Source organism: Sarcophilus harrisii, chromosome 6 (genome assembly GCF_902635505.1).
Source record: "Sarcophilus harrisii chromosome 6, mSarHar1.11, whole genome shotgun sequence".
Lineage (NCBI taxonomy): Eukaryota > Metazoa > Chordata > Mammalia > Dasyuromorphia > Dasyuridae > Sarcophilus > Sarcophilus harrisii.
In genome coordinates, this window is record NC_045431.1 from 206243866 (window position 1) to 206260620 (window position 16755).

A 16755-nucleotide genomic window follows, 5' to 3' on the forward strand; every position below is an offset into this window, starting at 1 on the left:
AACAAAGAAAGGGGGGAAAAGAGAAGTACTAACCAAAATATGGCTCATCTGAATTGCTTGGTAATCCCATTTTCTTTCCTGAGGGATAAAAAGAGGTATAATTATCATGTGCCCTTTAAGAACCATCAGATCCCCCTATTTTCCATGCTGGAGATCTCAAATTCATCACTGACTTTTGCCTCTCCTTGCCTTCTCATATACAATTCCACAATTCCAGAATCTCAGAGTCAGAAGGGATTTTGGAGCCCACACACAAGAATCCCTTTGAAGTAGGAGCTCTGGTGGGCTTGTGGAACTTGTGACCACTTTGTCTGACCATAGTTGTAGCCCTTAGCTCAGAACTGGCTGGTACTTTCCGCTCTTGATGACTTTCATTATAAAAGAATTAACCCGGAGACCAAGAAACCAACTCTTTTCCTGAGTTCCAACCACTTACTACTTTTGTTTGTTTGCTTAATATTTATTGAATTATTGAACTGAATTGTCCACTTCTGAGATTATCTCTGTTATATATTTTAATCTGATTTCATCTTGATATGAAAGGAGATGGGCAATATACAAAGGGTATAAAAGAACAGGCCTGATTTACTCTTGGTTCCACTCTATCTCATGAAGCTGTGAATGGTGAATTTGTGAATGGTGGTCTTTTTTTTTTTTTTTTTTTACTTGAAACTCTCCAGTGAAGAAGAATCTACAATCTCCAATTTCACTTTTTTGTTATAAACTTTTTCCTTATTTCAAATCCAAATTTGTTTCTCCCTTTAATTTCCACCCAATGCTCTCAATTCTACCCATTATGCCCAAGCAGAACAAGTCTAATAATCCCTCTTCCATATGTTAGACCTTCAAATATAGGGTGTCCCAAAGTCTTACCACTGTACTAGCATATTTTGTATGTATCTTGTACCTGGTGACAGCTGTTGTGTCTCCCTCAAGTCTTCTCTTACCCAGGCTCAATGTCCGCCCTCATAAACTTCAACTTATTCAGATATGGTATGATCTTAACCTTCACCATTCTAATTATTTTCCAACCTATTATGAAATTATTTTCCATTTTACCTTCCAATTTATTAAGACCCTCTATAAAATATGAGCCACATAACTGAATACAATCCTTCAAATGAAATCTGATGAGGGTAAAGTAAAGTAGAACTCTGACTTCCCTAATGAAACTGGAATCTGATGGGTATCGTTGGTTTATCATTGTAGTCTCCTAAAAACTATAGCCTTTCCTTCTCCATCTTGTATTTGTGAAAATGCTTTTGGTCCCTTGCTAATTCAATTAAACTGAGCTCAGTGAGCTAACAGGATTGATTTACTCTCCTCCCCACGTCATGCCATTTGCAGATTTGATAAATAAGTCATCTATGACTGTATCCGTGTCACTATTAAAGTGTACTGAGATGATCTACTTCTAAACAAATGGAACCATTAATGTTTATCTCTTGAGTCCAGTTAATCAGCCTTGAAACCAACCTTCTAGTCATACTTATTATCTGGCTCAAGGAGTCAACACTTGCTGGGTGCTGATTTTTTTTTTTTTTGTTGTAAAACTCACAAGCTAAGAATGCTTTTTGGTCTGATCAGCCAGATAGTTGGACACACTGTAACTTGACTCTGACATAGTATTGTCGTTTTGGTCCTCTTCCAGATCAAAGGACAACCATCAATCAACCAACATTGAAAAAAAACAATAAAACTTTATTTAATCATGTAAAAACTATTCTTAGCTCACAGGTTATACAAAAACAGGCAGCTAAAATTGGGCCACCTATAACTTTTCTGCCTTCTGGTCTAATCTACAACTCTCCATCCTGTTCCCAAGAAAAGCAGGAAAAACTGAATGATTTTCCAAAATTGAGAGAAACTGCATCAAAAGCGTTCCTTGAGTTGAGTCTAGTAGTTATCCTCTGTCAAGAGAAGAAATAAGGCTTCTCTCATATGGCTAATTCTGGGAGTCTAATTGGTATAGCGCTAAATAAATAGATTAGTTTAGATAGTATTGTCATCTTTATTAAATTTGCTCGCCCAATCCAAGAGCATTTAATATTTTTCCAGTTGGTTAGATCAGACTTAATTTGTGTGGAAAGTGTTTTGTAGTTTTGCTCATAAAGTTTCTGATTTTCCCTTGGCCAATAGATTCCTAAATATTCTATATAATCAGTAGTTACTTTAAATGGAATTTCTCTTTGTAACTCAAACTGTTGGATTTTGTTAGTGATATATAAGAATGCTGATGACTTTTGTGGGTTTATTTTGTATCCTGCAACTTTAAAGTTGCTAAAGTTGTGGATTGTTTCTAATAACTTTTTAGAAGAATCTCTGGGATTCTCTAAGTATACCATCATATTGTCAGCAAAGAGTGATAATTTGGTTTCCTAATTACCTATTCTTATTCCTTTAATCTCTTTCTCAGCTCTTATTGCCAAAGCTAGCATTTCTAATACAATATTGAATAGTAATGGTGATAGTGGGCAACCTTGTTTCATTCCTGATCTTATTGGGAATGGTTGCAGTTTGTCCCCATTACATATGATGCTTACTGATGGTTTTAAATAGATGCTACTGATTATTTTAAGGAAAAGTCCATTTATTCCTATACTCTCAAATGTTTTTAATAGGAATGGATGTTGGATTTTATCACATGCTTTTTCTGCATCTGTTGGAGATGATCATATGGTTTTTGTTAATTTGGTTATTAATATGGCCAATTATAATGATAGTTTTCCTAATATTGAACCAGCATATGGCTAATTCTGAATGAAATTTTCCATGCCATCTCTTTATGATCTGTTGATCATGTGATACTGTCTCTTTCAAAATACGTTATAGAGTGCCAGGGTTCTTAGTCAAGCTTCAGTCTCCCATGAAATGTCTTTGATGGAAAGCAAGCTCTCTGAAGGCAGGGCTTGTTTCATTTCTCTCTTTGTATCCCCTGTGCCTCCTAAGTGCTTGGCACTTAGATACTTCTTAAAGACTTGTTGAATAATCCTTTGAAAACCTCTGTCTCTTTCCTTCTGTCTTCTCAACTTTTCCCTTCTCCAATCCTGTGGGACTTTTTCCTTTCAGTAATTCATTTGTTCCTCACATTTGCCAATTTTTTCAGAACCCTAGGATTTCAATCTTCTGGGAAGATGACTTAAATTTATCAAAGGCAGCTACATATTCTCTTATTGTCATTTTACTTACATTGGATATCCTTTATCAAGTACCCTTTAGCCATTTATTGGCTGTTCATTTCAGTCCAAAAGTTGTTCCAGCCTTTCTTGCTTTGTAATATTTCTTAAATCCATTCCCTCCTTCCATATTTCCATTTCTACCATGTTGGTTCAGGGCCTTGACTGTCACTGAGGCTATTAAAAAAATTCTCAACTACTTTCCCCACTTTTCAGTTTCTCTGCACTCTTAATGCATTCTTTCTTTCTTTCTTTCTTTCTTTCTTTCTTTTTTTTTTTTGCCAGATATATTTTGTAAAGCATAGCTCTGGTCTTGCCATAGCATCTCCTCCCCCCTTGCTCAAAAAGTTTTGAAGGCTGCCTATTACTTAATACAGGGGTCCTCAAACTTTTTAAATAGGGGGCCAGTTCACTGTCCCTCAGACTGTTGGAGGGCCTGACTATAGTAAAAACAAAAACTTTGTTTTATGGGCCTTTAAATAAAGAAACTTCATAGCCCTGGGTGAGGGGGATAAACGACCTCAGCTGCTGCATCTGGCCCGTGGGTCGTAGTTTGAGGACCCCTGAATAAATCAAATCTCAACTAATTGATGTTCACCAAGCTTCTCTGCTTTTGTTCATGCTGTTCCCTTCCTTTAGTGCAACCTCTGCAGTCTCCATATCTGCTTGTCAAATTCCTAACCATACTTTTAAGTCCTAGTTTTGATGTCAGCATTATGAGTTCTTCCCTGATACCCCACATGTAAGTTAATCTCTTTCAACTCTAAATTAATGGAACTAGATGCTTCTTTTAAATGTATTTTTACTTTCTACTTTAGGGTCCATGAGGGCAGGGTTGTAGCTTATGTTCCAACAAGAACATGAGCTTGATGAAGAAAATAATATGTATTATCTTTGGACCAAGCTACATGCTCCCTGAGGTCAAAGACTTTTTGTCTCTTTCACCACTGTGCTGCACACATGTTAGGGGCTCCATAAATACATAAAACTCACCCCACTTCCTCTCCCAACCCTTACCACTGGTTTCCTCCCTTCCCCTTCTGCCCTTATGGGTCCCTACACTGACATCTATCTATTTTTCAACCTCATTCCCATCAACCCCTCAAGAACGGCTTCACTTGTAGAGTCTCCTACCTGTTTATTAACCAAGGCCCAGAAAATCGGAAAGGGTAAGATGAAGAGCAACAGCCGAAAGAAAAGCTTCACTGCCTTAATATTATTCTCCTGGAGGGAACAGAGGACAGGTGAATAGGGATTCAGACATTGAGGGAGGAAGGGCAAACATTAATAGAGGGATGGATAAATAAATGAAAGGGAAAGACCATTGGCTTGGGGGACTTAGGCAGAAATTATCATCAACATTATTATTATTATGGAAGGAAAGATGAATGGAATAAGATATAAGGGATGAGGATGGATGGGGATAGGAAGATGGATAGATTGATCAGGAGAGAACTGTAGGATGCAACAACGGGCAGGTAAGTGAGAAATAAATTCATGAGGGAATTGTAGGGTGGGCCTGGAAAGGGAGATAGAAATAAATAAGGGGATGGGTTTATTGAAGGAGACTGGGAATAGGTAGAGATTTAGAGAAATTGATAGGCTTAGAGTTGGAAAGAAAGTAGAAAGGTAAGTAAAAGAGGAAAAGGACAAAATTTAGAGAATGGACAGAATGGAATGAACAACGAGTAAAAAGGTAGGCAAATGGAAGGATAGATAAGTTTCCCCCAAAGTGGAATATTCTTATCCAGAGCCCATAAATGTACAATGGGGTAGTAATTTCTATCCCTGTCTCCATGTTTTTTCTCTTACTGGGTCAGTTTGAGGTAAACTTCCACTTACCGAGTACTTTTCTGATGCCCAATCTAGCCAATGATCTCTCTTAGGCGTCTTCCAAGAACAGTGAATTAGCTTATTTTTCATTGCAAACTATAGGAGTACATTGGAAAATGTCAAGACAGTGAACTCAAGAAAACCCACTTTATACACACCCAAACCCATCTCCTTTCTTCACACAAACTAGACTATGTCCTGAGCTCTTCCAGATTTTTTGTTATATTTTTCCTGCCACAATACATGCTCAGTATTTATCATTGTTTTTTTTACTCCATTTCATCATACTCCAGAAAGAGAGAGATAGAAACACAGACAGAAGGAGAGAAGAGAGAGGAAAGAGCTGGGATGATGAAAGGGACTGGAAAAGAAAAGAATCTTCAACTATCTTTTGGACAGAGAAAGTCCAGTTCCCAGGGCTTGAAGAATCTAACTCTTTATCCCAGATTCAGATCCTGACTAAGAATGGCAGACTTTGGGAAGCCAGAGGCTCGTGTCTATTCACATGGTTAGATGTAGACATAAATAAATGACACTCACCAGGATACACTTGAAAATTTCCAATAGGGCACTCCCTTTGGGATGTTCTATGAAGAAAAATTTCTTACACCATAAGATCGTCACTGGAAATAACACAGAGCATTCCAAGATTTTAGCTCCACATGCCTACACAGATATATTGTGATCACATCACTTAACAAGCTTTAAGTCTCTACATAAAAACAAAACAAAAAACAAACCCCAAACAACAGAACAAAACACTTTTCCTGAAGAAACCCTGCTCTAATATAATCTTGGATTTCTATCAGAGGTAGTTTGTAAAGGATGTGTAGACTCCAATCACTTATAGTATTGCCATATTGGTTATTCGTTTGGTCCTTCAGTATAAACTGCCTCCTTGTTCTTCCATATATCTTGTTTAATGAGTTTTCTTTGCCTTTTCTATGAGATTGGAAACTGTTCTAAGAGAGAAACCATGTCTTTCCATTTTCTTTTGCTGCCTTCACTGAGTGCAGAGTGTTTAACAATGCTGAATTGAACAATAAATCCTCAGAATGTTGAGAGGAAAATAATTTTAAATTTAGATTTCTAGAAACACTTAACCATTTTCTCTAAGTACAGTAACAAAAGGCTGTTAGGAGAAACTTATCTCCTTCCAAATGGGAAAAATCAGTCACAAATTGGCAAACACTCTGTAGTGATAAGCAAGGATAAACAAAAATAGATCCATTTTCATGATCTTTAACCAGATAAAAAACGAATGCATACAGAACAAAACACATTAAAAGTTTCTTCGTCTTCCTGTCTCAGAAAATTAGACATAGTTCACCAAATATTAGATAATAAATTCCTCAACCAAATCTTTAGTCTATGATTAACAGATCCCAATGGTTTGATTAATTAACAGATGAGACCAATAAGAATTGGTATACAAACATACAAAATCATGAATCAGTCAAGATGTGATGAGTTCATTACGATTCTAAGCTTTTTTTTTTTTTTTTTCCCTTAACTTGGATTGCCTTCTAAAAAAAAAAAATCTATATCTGACCACTGGACCCACATGGGTCTGGAGGAGAGAATGAGGCTGGTGACTTTGCAGAGCCCTCCTGTACTTAAATACAACTCATTTGCAAGTTATGGCATCCCTTTTCTGATGTTGTGGTGCTCTTTGAGAACAAACAACTTGGGAGTAAGAGCTGCCCTACTGGGAACCCTATTGGACAGTTCCAATTGAGCTATGCGGTCCTTTCATTTTTCCTTTCCTTTTTCCTTTCCTTTTCCTTTCCTTTTTCCTTTCCTTTCCTTTTCCTTTCCTTTTCTCCTTTCCCTTCTTTTCCTTCCTCCCTTCCTTCCTTTCCCTCCCTCCCTCCCTCCCTTCCTTCCTTCACCTTCCTTCCTTCACCTTCCTTCTTTCCCTTTCCCTTTCCCTTTTCCTTTCCCTTTCCCTTTCCCTTCCCCTTTCCCTTCCCTCACCTTCCTTCTTTCCCTTTCCCTTTCTCTTTCCCTTTCCCTTCCCCTTTCCCTTCCCTTCCCTTTCCTTCCCTTCCCTTCCCTTCCTCTGCCTCTCTTTTTTTCTCTCCCCCCTTTTCTCCCTCTGTCCACATAAAGAATCATATCCTTACCTATGGGTCTCTATCCAAAGGAATATAAATTTTGATCACTGAAACCCTGCCTGATATCTTGAAGTTTACAGGCTAGATTTCTCAAGGACTATACTTTAAACCCAAATCACTCTGGCTCTCCTGGATTGGCCAACCACGGGCCCCAGCCCAAGCCTCACTTGGTCAGTGCTCGTGCCCTGATGGCTCAGAGTGCGTATATATGGCAGTTGTTTCTGTTTTGGCCAGAAACCTTGAGGGTTTTTCCTTCCCAGATTAATTTTTTTTTGACTAGATAAAAGCGGCCATTCTGTACCTCATTTCTTTTGTAGTTTTAATTACTGAATGGATGTTGCCTCAGTAAACTGAGACCTGGAAAAGAACTTAGCTTAAAAAAAAAAGGCCAAGGTATCCCATTATGTCTGGGGCCACCGGCAATCATCCTGGTCTATGTCTTGCCACTGGATCTAGATGGCTCCAGAGGAGAGATTAAGGCTGGTGACTTTGCACCGTCCTCTCTCACTCAACTCCAATCCATTTGTAAGTCACAGGGTATCTTCCTGATGCCATATCCTCATCTAAGAAGGACGACAACTAATAAATAACGCTCTATTTCACTTGATCTCATCAGTTCTGAAGGATTCAATGATCATTTTATGTTATTTTGTTTGCACATAGTTCTTTGTCTGTTTTCTCCATCACTGGACCACATGCTTCTTGGCAGCAGGGACTATTTTGTGTGTGTGTGCCATTTGTTGTAATCCTAGCATTTGTCACAGTGCCTGGTATATCATAATAAGAAGCACTTAACAAATGCTTGTTGAATTGACTAGACTCAACAGATACATTACAATTCTGAAACAATTTAAACTTACAGCTCATTCCAGGTCCCCTTAAATTTGTTGGTAATGATTTCTCATATTCATTCTCTGTCAATATTAAAACTTAATAATATTCCCATTGTACTCACAAGTCCCAGTTTTAAAAGTTCCCTTTTAAGTGATTGGTCATCAGTAAGTTCAATACTGGATAAAATGAAATTGTTCCTTTTTACTTTCATTTCTATCAGAATTTGTGCTGGGACACATATATCATTAGTATGAATGGACATTTTCTATTTTCATCCAGGGAAATTAATATAGTATTCTCTATTCATGTTTTTCACATTGTTATAAAATAGTCTGCTGGAATTGGGATGAACCAAGATGATAGTTTAGGAGCAGCAAGAACAACTGAGTTCTCACTAATACCTCCTCCACCAAAATCTAAAACAATGCACCAAACCAAATCCTGATGGAGAAATCCAAGAAAAAAATCAGAGTGGATCATTTTTTACAGCCCAGGTCAGCATCAGGAGATAGATGGAGAAATCTGGGGATACTGGGAACAGGGTCTTGCCAAGAGCATTTTTATAGCACAGGGAGAGGGAGGAGAGGGAGGAGTTCCACAGCCATACCAGAGGATCCAGGCTTATTGCTCAGGGGTCATAGATTCTGGGCAGACTGAGGAGAGGAACTGAGCTTGGGAGTGATGTTTTAGTGGTTTCAAGGATTTAAGAGTCCTAAGCTCTCTACTGAGCTACATGCAAGTCCAAGACAAAACAGTAGGTTTTCTTGGGAGAGGAGTGTCCTTGAAGGAGCAGAGAAGATGATTACTGGAGGAGAGAATGAAGACATTTTGAGGAGCTTTCCTGGATAATCAAATGCCTCCAGATGACCAGGTTTGATGGCTTTAAGGAGTCCTTCAAGGCAGCTATGTGGTACAATGGATAGAAAGCTCCAAAGCAATCCCAATAGACTTTGGACAGAAAATGCCATCTGCACCCAGAAAAAGAACTAAGACGACTGAATGTCAATCAACACATGCTATATATTCACTTCTTTTTTCTGTTTTTCTAATCTCCCCCATGGTTCTCCTCCTTTGCTCTGATTTTTCTCTCCCAACATGATTCGTAAAACAATGTGTATTAAAAAATAAATAAATTTACTAGGAAAAACATGGATAGAATGCTCTTCTTGGAGTTAGCAAGACCCAAGTTCAAATCTAGCCTCAGAAACTTATTAGCTGAGTGATTCTGGGCAACTTCATCTCTGTCTGCCTCAGTTTCCTCCTCCATAAACAGTTTTAAGTGTCACAATAGTAGCACCTACATCTCAGGGTTTTTATGAGGGTAAAATGAGATCATGATATTTGTAAAGTACATAACAAGTGCGGTATAAATACTAGCCATCGTTATTAGTAGTATTAATATTCTTACCTGGTACGAGGTTATCTGACTGTGGCCAAATGCAGAGAGAACCTTAACTACCCAGAGGCAGATGTCAGATAGATGTGGACTGCACTGGGAGTTTGGTCCCCTCCTGGCCCCGGCTGCTACCGGAGCAGTTTCTCCTCTCCATTCTCCACCCTCCCCCTGACGCCGGGGCAGCTTACCTAAGATAAGACTCATAGTGCCCATTAGGATGCCACTGAGTAACAGGGAGTAGCTTTTGGAGAACCACTTGCTTACTGTGGAACAGAAGAGATGGCAGATTACCCAGAGCTCACCCTCCCCTTTGTTACCCCATTACTCACAGGGCTGGGGGGCTTGTCCCCCCTTTTCTGGAAGGACTACTTCACTCCCAAAACACCACCCGAGTGCTCAAGAAACAAGCCTTTTAAGAGAAGCTCCTGGCAGGAGGGGATAGATAAGGGAGGCATTCGTTCCCCACTGTCCTGTCCTGTCCACATCATCAGTGTCCGGAGTTAAGGACAAAGGAGTGCGGGAGGGGAGAGACTGCCTATCCTTTGTGGAGTAGGACCAAGCCAAGCACTTCTGAAAGGCACATGACTCGACTTTCATCCTTGCTGGGTCCAAAGATTCGCCACTGGCACTTTGAACCGCCTCTCTCTTTCCTCTGCATCCTTAGAGGCAAAAGAGGAGGAGGAAGACCGAGCAGTCGGGATGCTTATGGTCTTTACCTCCCAGAACTACAACAAGCACAAAAGAATGGGTCCTGGATCACCAGTATAAATGAAGCCACAGCTACAAAGCGAAGTGGAGCTAAGAAAGATCAGGTTTTTAACCACCTCCCAACATCCCACAGAATACCAAGAAAAACACATTTTGTGAGAACTTGAAGATTTCTTGAAATTCTATATTGTGGTACACTGTGACCTCTGCCCAACTTCTACAATCCCCAGAATAATCACTAACCCCAAATCAAGTGGGCGAAGATGTCAGCAAAGAGGATCCCAAAGGTTGTAGACAGGTACAAGGAGGAGAATATCTTCTTCCTTTCCTTTACCTGAAATTGATAAAATAAATCATGTTCCATGACACTAGAGAGCACTAAATTTTTAGTCATTTTTATCTGTTTTCAGAATGTTAAGACAAATTCACAGCCCAACCAGGGTATTCATGTGTCTCACAAACCTGCCAACCTTTTTCTGCCTTCATATTTGAGGCAGAGATCCTGGCTCCCTGCTCACTCTCTTTTCCTGGCTGCTGAAGAGCAAAAGCTAGAATTTGCCCTTCTACCTCCCACATCTTTGCTAATTTGGAGGACATGTGAAGAAATCTCCAAATTATGAGTATGAGTGATTTGGAGTATTTGGTCCTCTTTTGTAAAGTGCTTATTTCCTTTGACCCTTATCTACTAGGGAATGAATCCATGGCCTTTTCCTTGGCTGCATTGCCTATAGTATCTTTAAATTTCAGAAATCTTTAATTTAAATTTCAGAATTTAATCTGATGCAAATATTGTTTTTCCTCCCACCAATGTGGTATTCCGTAGAGGCAAGAAGCCATTACATCTTTTCTAAGTCTATGAATATTACTGGCATAGTGATGCTCATACTCAGTACTTGAACCTAGGGCAGAAAATCGCTTATTTCTACATCGATTTTCTAAATAAATAGATTTCTAAATCTAAATTTCTAAAGCGATCTAAATAAATGATCAGGAAATATAGATGGGAGGGATTATTAATTCCCTCTCCCATCATTACTATGGATTCCCCCCACAACTCTAATTCAACGATCAGTAATTGCAGAATGAGTTACTCTTTACTTTTGGCTCGACTCCATGACTTTTAAGCTCTACTCTAACTCAAAAGATTCTGGGATTCTGAATTGTCCTAAGCTAACTTTTCCAAGTTTTTTTTTGTTCTATTGGCTAAAATTTGTTTATCTCACATCTCCACAGGGAAGTCTTCTCTGACCCCACTCTTGAACATCTGATAGAAAGTCATAAAATGGTAAGAGTTGAAGAAACTTTGTGGAAGAGGAAGGAGGGTAATGCATGAGTCTTTGTATGGTCAAAGTCAGTAAATTCTATGCTGATTATGTCTTTGAAAAAAATGAGAATTCTAGGTCCATCCATGGACGTTGTCCTAATCTTTTCCTCCTCCCATCCCATCCTGCATCTTTGCTTATTTATTGGTACCCTTAGTTCCATAGCATGTTCTTTGCTTCTCATTGTCTTTTATTTGCTTTGCTGCCAATCATCATTCAGTCACTTTCCCTTCTTTGAAACTCCTTTATACGGGTTGAAAGTGTATGATGTATGTGTGTATTTTTCAACTGAATTCCCTCTATCGTTCTGTTTGACTCAAACTAATTTAACTCGGTTTGGGTCATTTGCCCAAATGCATTTACAGATCACCTATCTTGTGCAGAGTTCTGTGCTGGGTGGTGATGGGAGATAAAAAATTTAAATAAGATGTAGATCTTGCCCTAAACAAGTTCAAAGTAAGAAGGGACATATGACCTAAGTGGACAAGGGAAAATTATAAATATTATAAATTATAGTTAGATTATTTACAAAGTTGGCATTTTCTGAGCATATTCATCCTATTGGGGGAGACTATCTAGATGTGGACTGGGGGCCAGAGGAATACTAGTCAAAGGGAAAACATTTTCTATTCAGAATTGACAACGGGTTTCTAATTATTAAAAGAGCAAATTCAAAACAACATAATAAATATAGACCCCACATCAAGCCCAGATGACAAAATTTTTTTTTAAATACTTGAAAAAACCTCTCAGATTAGAAGCAGGTAGGGGGTATAGAGGATAGAATACTGGTCCTGAAGTCAAGTAGAACAGAGTTCAAATATGACTTCAGACTAGTTGTGTGACCCCGAGTAATTCATTTAGCCCTAATTGCTTAAAAAAAAGCCTTGAGACTGAATGTTATTTGTATTTCCTGGAAGTAAATGGTAGCCTGTTACAGAGTTAAAGAATAAACAGTGAATGTGGAGTCAGAGGACCTGTGTTCGAATCTTAATTCTGTCATTTACTGGCTGTCTGACTTTGGGCAAATAACTTAAGCATCATGGCTTCAGTTCCCTTATATGTAAGGTAGGTCCCTTCCATGTGGAGTTCTCTGATTCTGTGGTCCCTGGAGGAGGACAGGGGGGAGGAATAAGTGGGAAACAACCAGCTACTCTGCACACGTACCTGGTACAATGGAAACTGGTCCCCAGCTAAACAATACTCACAGGACATCTGGATACAAAAGGCCAAAGACAGAAAGAATAAACCAAAAATGTCAAAGATCCTAGAGAGAAAAAGGGGACAAAGGAACTTATTGATGAGCACATCTATAAGCATCTTTGCTGTGGACAAACATCTTTCCCCATAGACTTAACAGACATGGAGATCCTAGCACTGAAGAATTCCCCACTTTCGCAGATGGAGAGAGAAGGGGGGGGGGGGAAGACAGAAACAGAGAAAGACATACAGAGAGAGAGAGAGAGACAGACAGACAGAGAGAGACAGAGAGAGAGAGAGAGAGAGAGAGAGAGAGAGACAGAGAGACAGAGAGAGAGAGAGACAGGCTGAGGTTCTGCTCCCTGCTCTCTCTCTCTTTTCCCAGCTACTGAAGAGCAAAGCCTAGAATTTGCCCTTCAACTTCCCACAGACCTGTGTGTGGCCATAAGGCATGTGTTTTTGGGATAACAGGTGAAGGAGGATGACTCACCAAGAAATGTAAAAGTCTTTTATCAGGCTTTCTTTCACAATGATTGTGATCTGGGTAAATATTAGGAATATGATGCTTCCGATGAGGGCACTGGAAGGAAAGAGACTCATTAAGACCCCAAGGGAATCCAGAAGAGTGACTCCTGAGCATTATAGATTAAGAGGGATGACAAAAGAAAGAAAAAGACAAAGGGAGAAAGAGCCAAACAAAACAAGCCCAACCCTCTTCTGCTAAAAGTGAAAGTTGGCAGTGTTATCACTTTTATCTCAGAGGTGTCATTTTAAAAATAGAATTGATAAACATAGCCCGAGGACGAGAACTACTCTGCTCTCATTCTTTTATATTTAATCTCATACACCTAATATGTGATTCTGACTGCTTTTCCCAACTGAACAAGAATTTTGGCATGTGTAAGTTCATCTTCTTCAGGATCACCGAGAGAATCCTTAGACCTTCTCCAGTAGCAGATAGGGCAATGGGGGTAATGTGTGTGCCTTGTGATATTCCCACGTGCTTTATTGTTATCATTATTCAATATTATTATTCAAGAATATTAATATTCTATATTGTATGAATTCAATATTCAAGAATTATATTCAATGTTATTATTCGAGAATATGCAATGTTATCAAAGTATTATTCAATTCTCATAACTAATGAGATTAGTATTCAACTCTCATTATTTGATAAAATATTTTGCCAACAAGCTCTGATTTCTGCTACTCCTGTTTAAGTGTTTTCACGACAAAGGAGCTGGATCCAGTTCTCTTATGGTTAGTCTTTTCTTTTGGACAGCAACAAAGTAGTGAATTCCAGAATTAATGGAATCTCTAAATGGAAGCCCTCTAATTCAACACAGACCTCATCAAGAATTCTTTCTAACAAGGGGTGATACATTTTTCTGTATTGGGCATTCACTAATAAGGGTTTATCCCTGGGCATAGCCCTGGGACTGAGTCTGGAAGCTCAGCTCCTCTCTTCCTCAGAAAGAAAGGAAAAGCAGGAGACATCTAGCCTGAAGAGGGAGAGAGGAAAGCAGAGGGGATACAGAGAAAGGCAAATGAGAATGGATCACAAAATATGTGGAAAGAGGAGTAAAGTGTAAAAAGACTGCAAAGGGAGGAAAGGGCTTTTTTATTTATTTATTTATTTTTATTTTTAAAGAGGGCTTTATATTTGATCCTCGAGGTAAAGGGGAGCCACCGCTATTTATTGAGGAAGGGGATCACTTTAGAACGACCACTTTGGCAGTTGAATGGAGGATGGATTGGAGAGGGGAGAAAGTTTATTAAGGCAGGGAGACAATAGATTATTACAATGGCCCAAGTGGGAGAGCCTGCATACTAGGAGGGAGGCTGAGTGAGTAGAGTTAAGGAGACATAGACTGTTGTGAAGGTAAAATCAGACTTGGTGACAGTGGATATGTGGGGTCAATGAGAATAAGGGTCAGGGTCGACACCAAGGGGCTGGGTGATTGGGAAGATGGTGTGCAGCAGGAGGAAAATTTGGAAGTAGAGAGAATAATAATGAGTTGAATTAGCAATGCTTAATGGCAGCCAGTTTGAGATGGTGATTCCAAAGTAGAAGTCAGGAGAGGTGTTGGCAAAAGTTGGGACGGACAGCTCAGCCTGGTGAAGGGGATTAGTAAAAAAATGAGATTATAGGCTGAGGGTGACAGGGGTGGGGAGATCGGCGTGATGGGATTCCAAACCTTGCTCTGGAAGGTTGACATCCACCTTGCCTCCCATCTGGACCACTGCAATATCCTCCTGCTTGCTCTCCCTTCTTTAATGACTTCTAAAGTGACCACATCACCTCCTTGCTCAGTGGCTGTTCCCTCACAACCACAGAGCCAGCACTGGATTGTGACTGTTTACCAAGGGTATGTCGGCGGCTTTGGTCATCTCCTGCTCTGGGTCTCCTTCCCCTCATCTATGAAATGATGCCTACGAGGGACCTGCCCAATCCATAATTTTATTATCTTGGTCGTGGCTCCCCTGGGTCCAACAGAAGCCCCGTATTTTGCCAACTCGCCATCTTTCTATATGGTTCTTCGCCCACTCCTAGTTTTTGTCCTTTTAAACATCCTCGCCTCGGAAGGAATCCTGATTCGACTGGAAGATCAAGGCTTTCTCGTTAGTGTTCTTGGTTTACACACACACAGAGGCTTATAGATATACATCCAGACAAGTACCTGGAAAAGTTCCCAGACATCCATAGAATCCCTTACAACAATCTAAAAACATGAGAGAAAGATAAACTCACACAGCACCAACATGCATATAGTTCTCAGACGTAGAGGCTCACATACTCGCACCAAAAATTAAAGAGGTGCATAACAAACCAATGGAGTCTCTTATTCACATACACCAAGGCTCACAGATACAGAGATGGAAAGAACAGCTTCATCTGTTACTGATTCCTTAGTTCCTTCATAGTAGCTGTTTCAATAAAAATCTTCCCATCGTCTCAGTTTTATCACCCCGAGAATCATGCAACCATAGGCTTAAGCATAAGAAACTTGCAAAAAACAAGCAAACAGAAGAAATGTGAAAGCATGGACATACATACGAGGTTCACAGACAAACATGCGCAGAATGCATTATAAAAACGTACCCCCCCCACACACACACACACATAGCCACACACAGAGGATTTCACCTGGGCATCAATCAGATTCATAAACACAGGAAGATGGGCAATGGCAGCTTCAGATATGGATCTAAGAGTGATAGTCACAATAAATCTTAAATTTGTACAATTCTTTAGGCTAAAATTCTAACACACACACAAATATGCACAAATACAGACACACACACGAGCTACTGTTTGATCCTTACAGCAATGGGAGATGGGGAACACAGAGGCTGAATGCTAAAATACACAAGGATAGTACGCCAAAAATCCTAAGCAAAGTCTTCCTCAAGAGACTAGTTCTAGATCCCTTCCCCTCACCTATGCTGGGAAAAGAAGAAAATGTGTTTCTTACTTGTATTTTCCAAGCCAGGAGTCTGTGAAGGTAGCGCCAGTGAAAGCCAGGACGATCATAGCACCTTCGAAAATTTGTTGCAGGTAATTTTCATTGACGAGGCGGTCTAAGTGGAAAGCAGTAAGATAGGGAACCAGCTACTCTTAGAAGAAAGACAGGGAGAGAAGGCTGAGGTACTGAATGCTGCTGAGAGACAGCCTAAAGCAGGGCTTCTTAACATTTTTTCCCAGGTAGAAATTTTTCTCCCTAGTTACATGCCCCTGGGTATAAAGGACTATAGAACAGGTACAAATCCACCATTTACTGATAATAAACCCTAATTTTGTAATACCACCCCATATGGAATTGAGAACCACAGTGTAAGAAGCTTTGACCTAAAGGAGCAATGCAAAGAGGGTAGAAAGGTTTTGGATTCTATTGTGTGGGGTTTTGTCCATGGAGTCGATATGTGTTTAACATCAAGGGAGCCACAGTCACTGTCTGTGGGGGAAAAGAGTGTGTGGAAGTCTACAAAAGACTTTTTAAAAATCCCTTTTAAATATCTATTAAATTTAGAATAGATTCTAACATTAGATAACATTATTTCACTGTCTTGGTCCAAGATCCTTCATGTCACTTGAATGAATGAACTAATCAATGTTCCACTTAAAAACTCAATTCAGTTAAGGGAGATACAGGGATTTTCTGAAA

The 16755-nt window shown here is 39.5% G+C and overlaps 1 protein-coding gene across 4 annotated transcripts in view; it reads right to left on the reverse strand.

Annotated features, from left to right (window-relative positions):
• LOC100924512 (solute carrier family 15 member 2-like) overlaps positions 1 to 16755 on the reverse strand; it is a 49055-nt gene that overhangs the window by 22545 nt on the left and 9755 nt on the right. For all 4 annotated transcript variants that reach the window (XM_031943777.1, XM_031943776.1, XM_031943775.1 and 1 more), the window contains exons 3-11: positions 16066 to 16171; positions 13077 to 13166; positions 12554 to 12653; positions 10308 to 10398; positions 9545 to 9619; positions 5550 to 5632; positions 5019 to 5105; positions 4311 to 4400; positions 34 to 78 (exon numbers count right to left, since the gene is read on the reverse strand). In XM_031943777.1, the coding sequence (XP_031799637.1) occupies positions 34 to 78; positions 4311 to 4400; positions 5019 to 5105; positions 5550 to 5632; positions 9545 to 9619; positions 10308 to 10398; positions 12554 to 12653; positions 13077 to 13166; positions 16066 to 16171 (767 nt within the window). The remainder of the gene's footprint in view (positions 1 to 33; positions 79 to 4310; positions 4401 to 5018; positions 5106 to 5549; positions 5633 to 9544; positions 9620 to 10307; positions 10399 to 12553; positions 12654 to 13076; positions 13167 to 16065; positions 16172 to 16755) is intronic.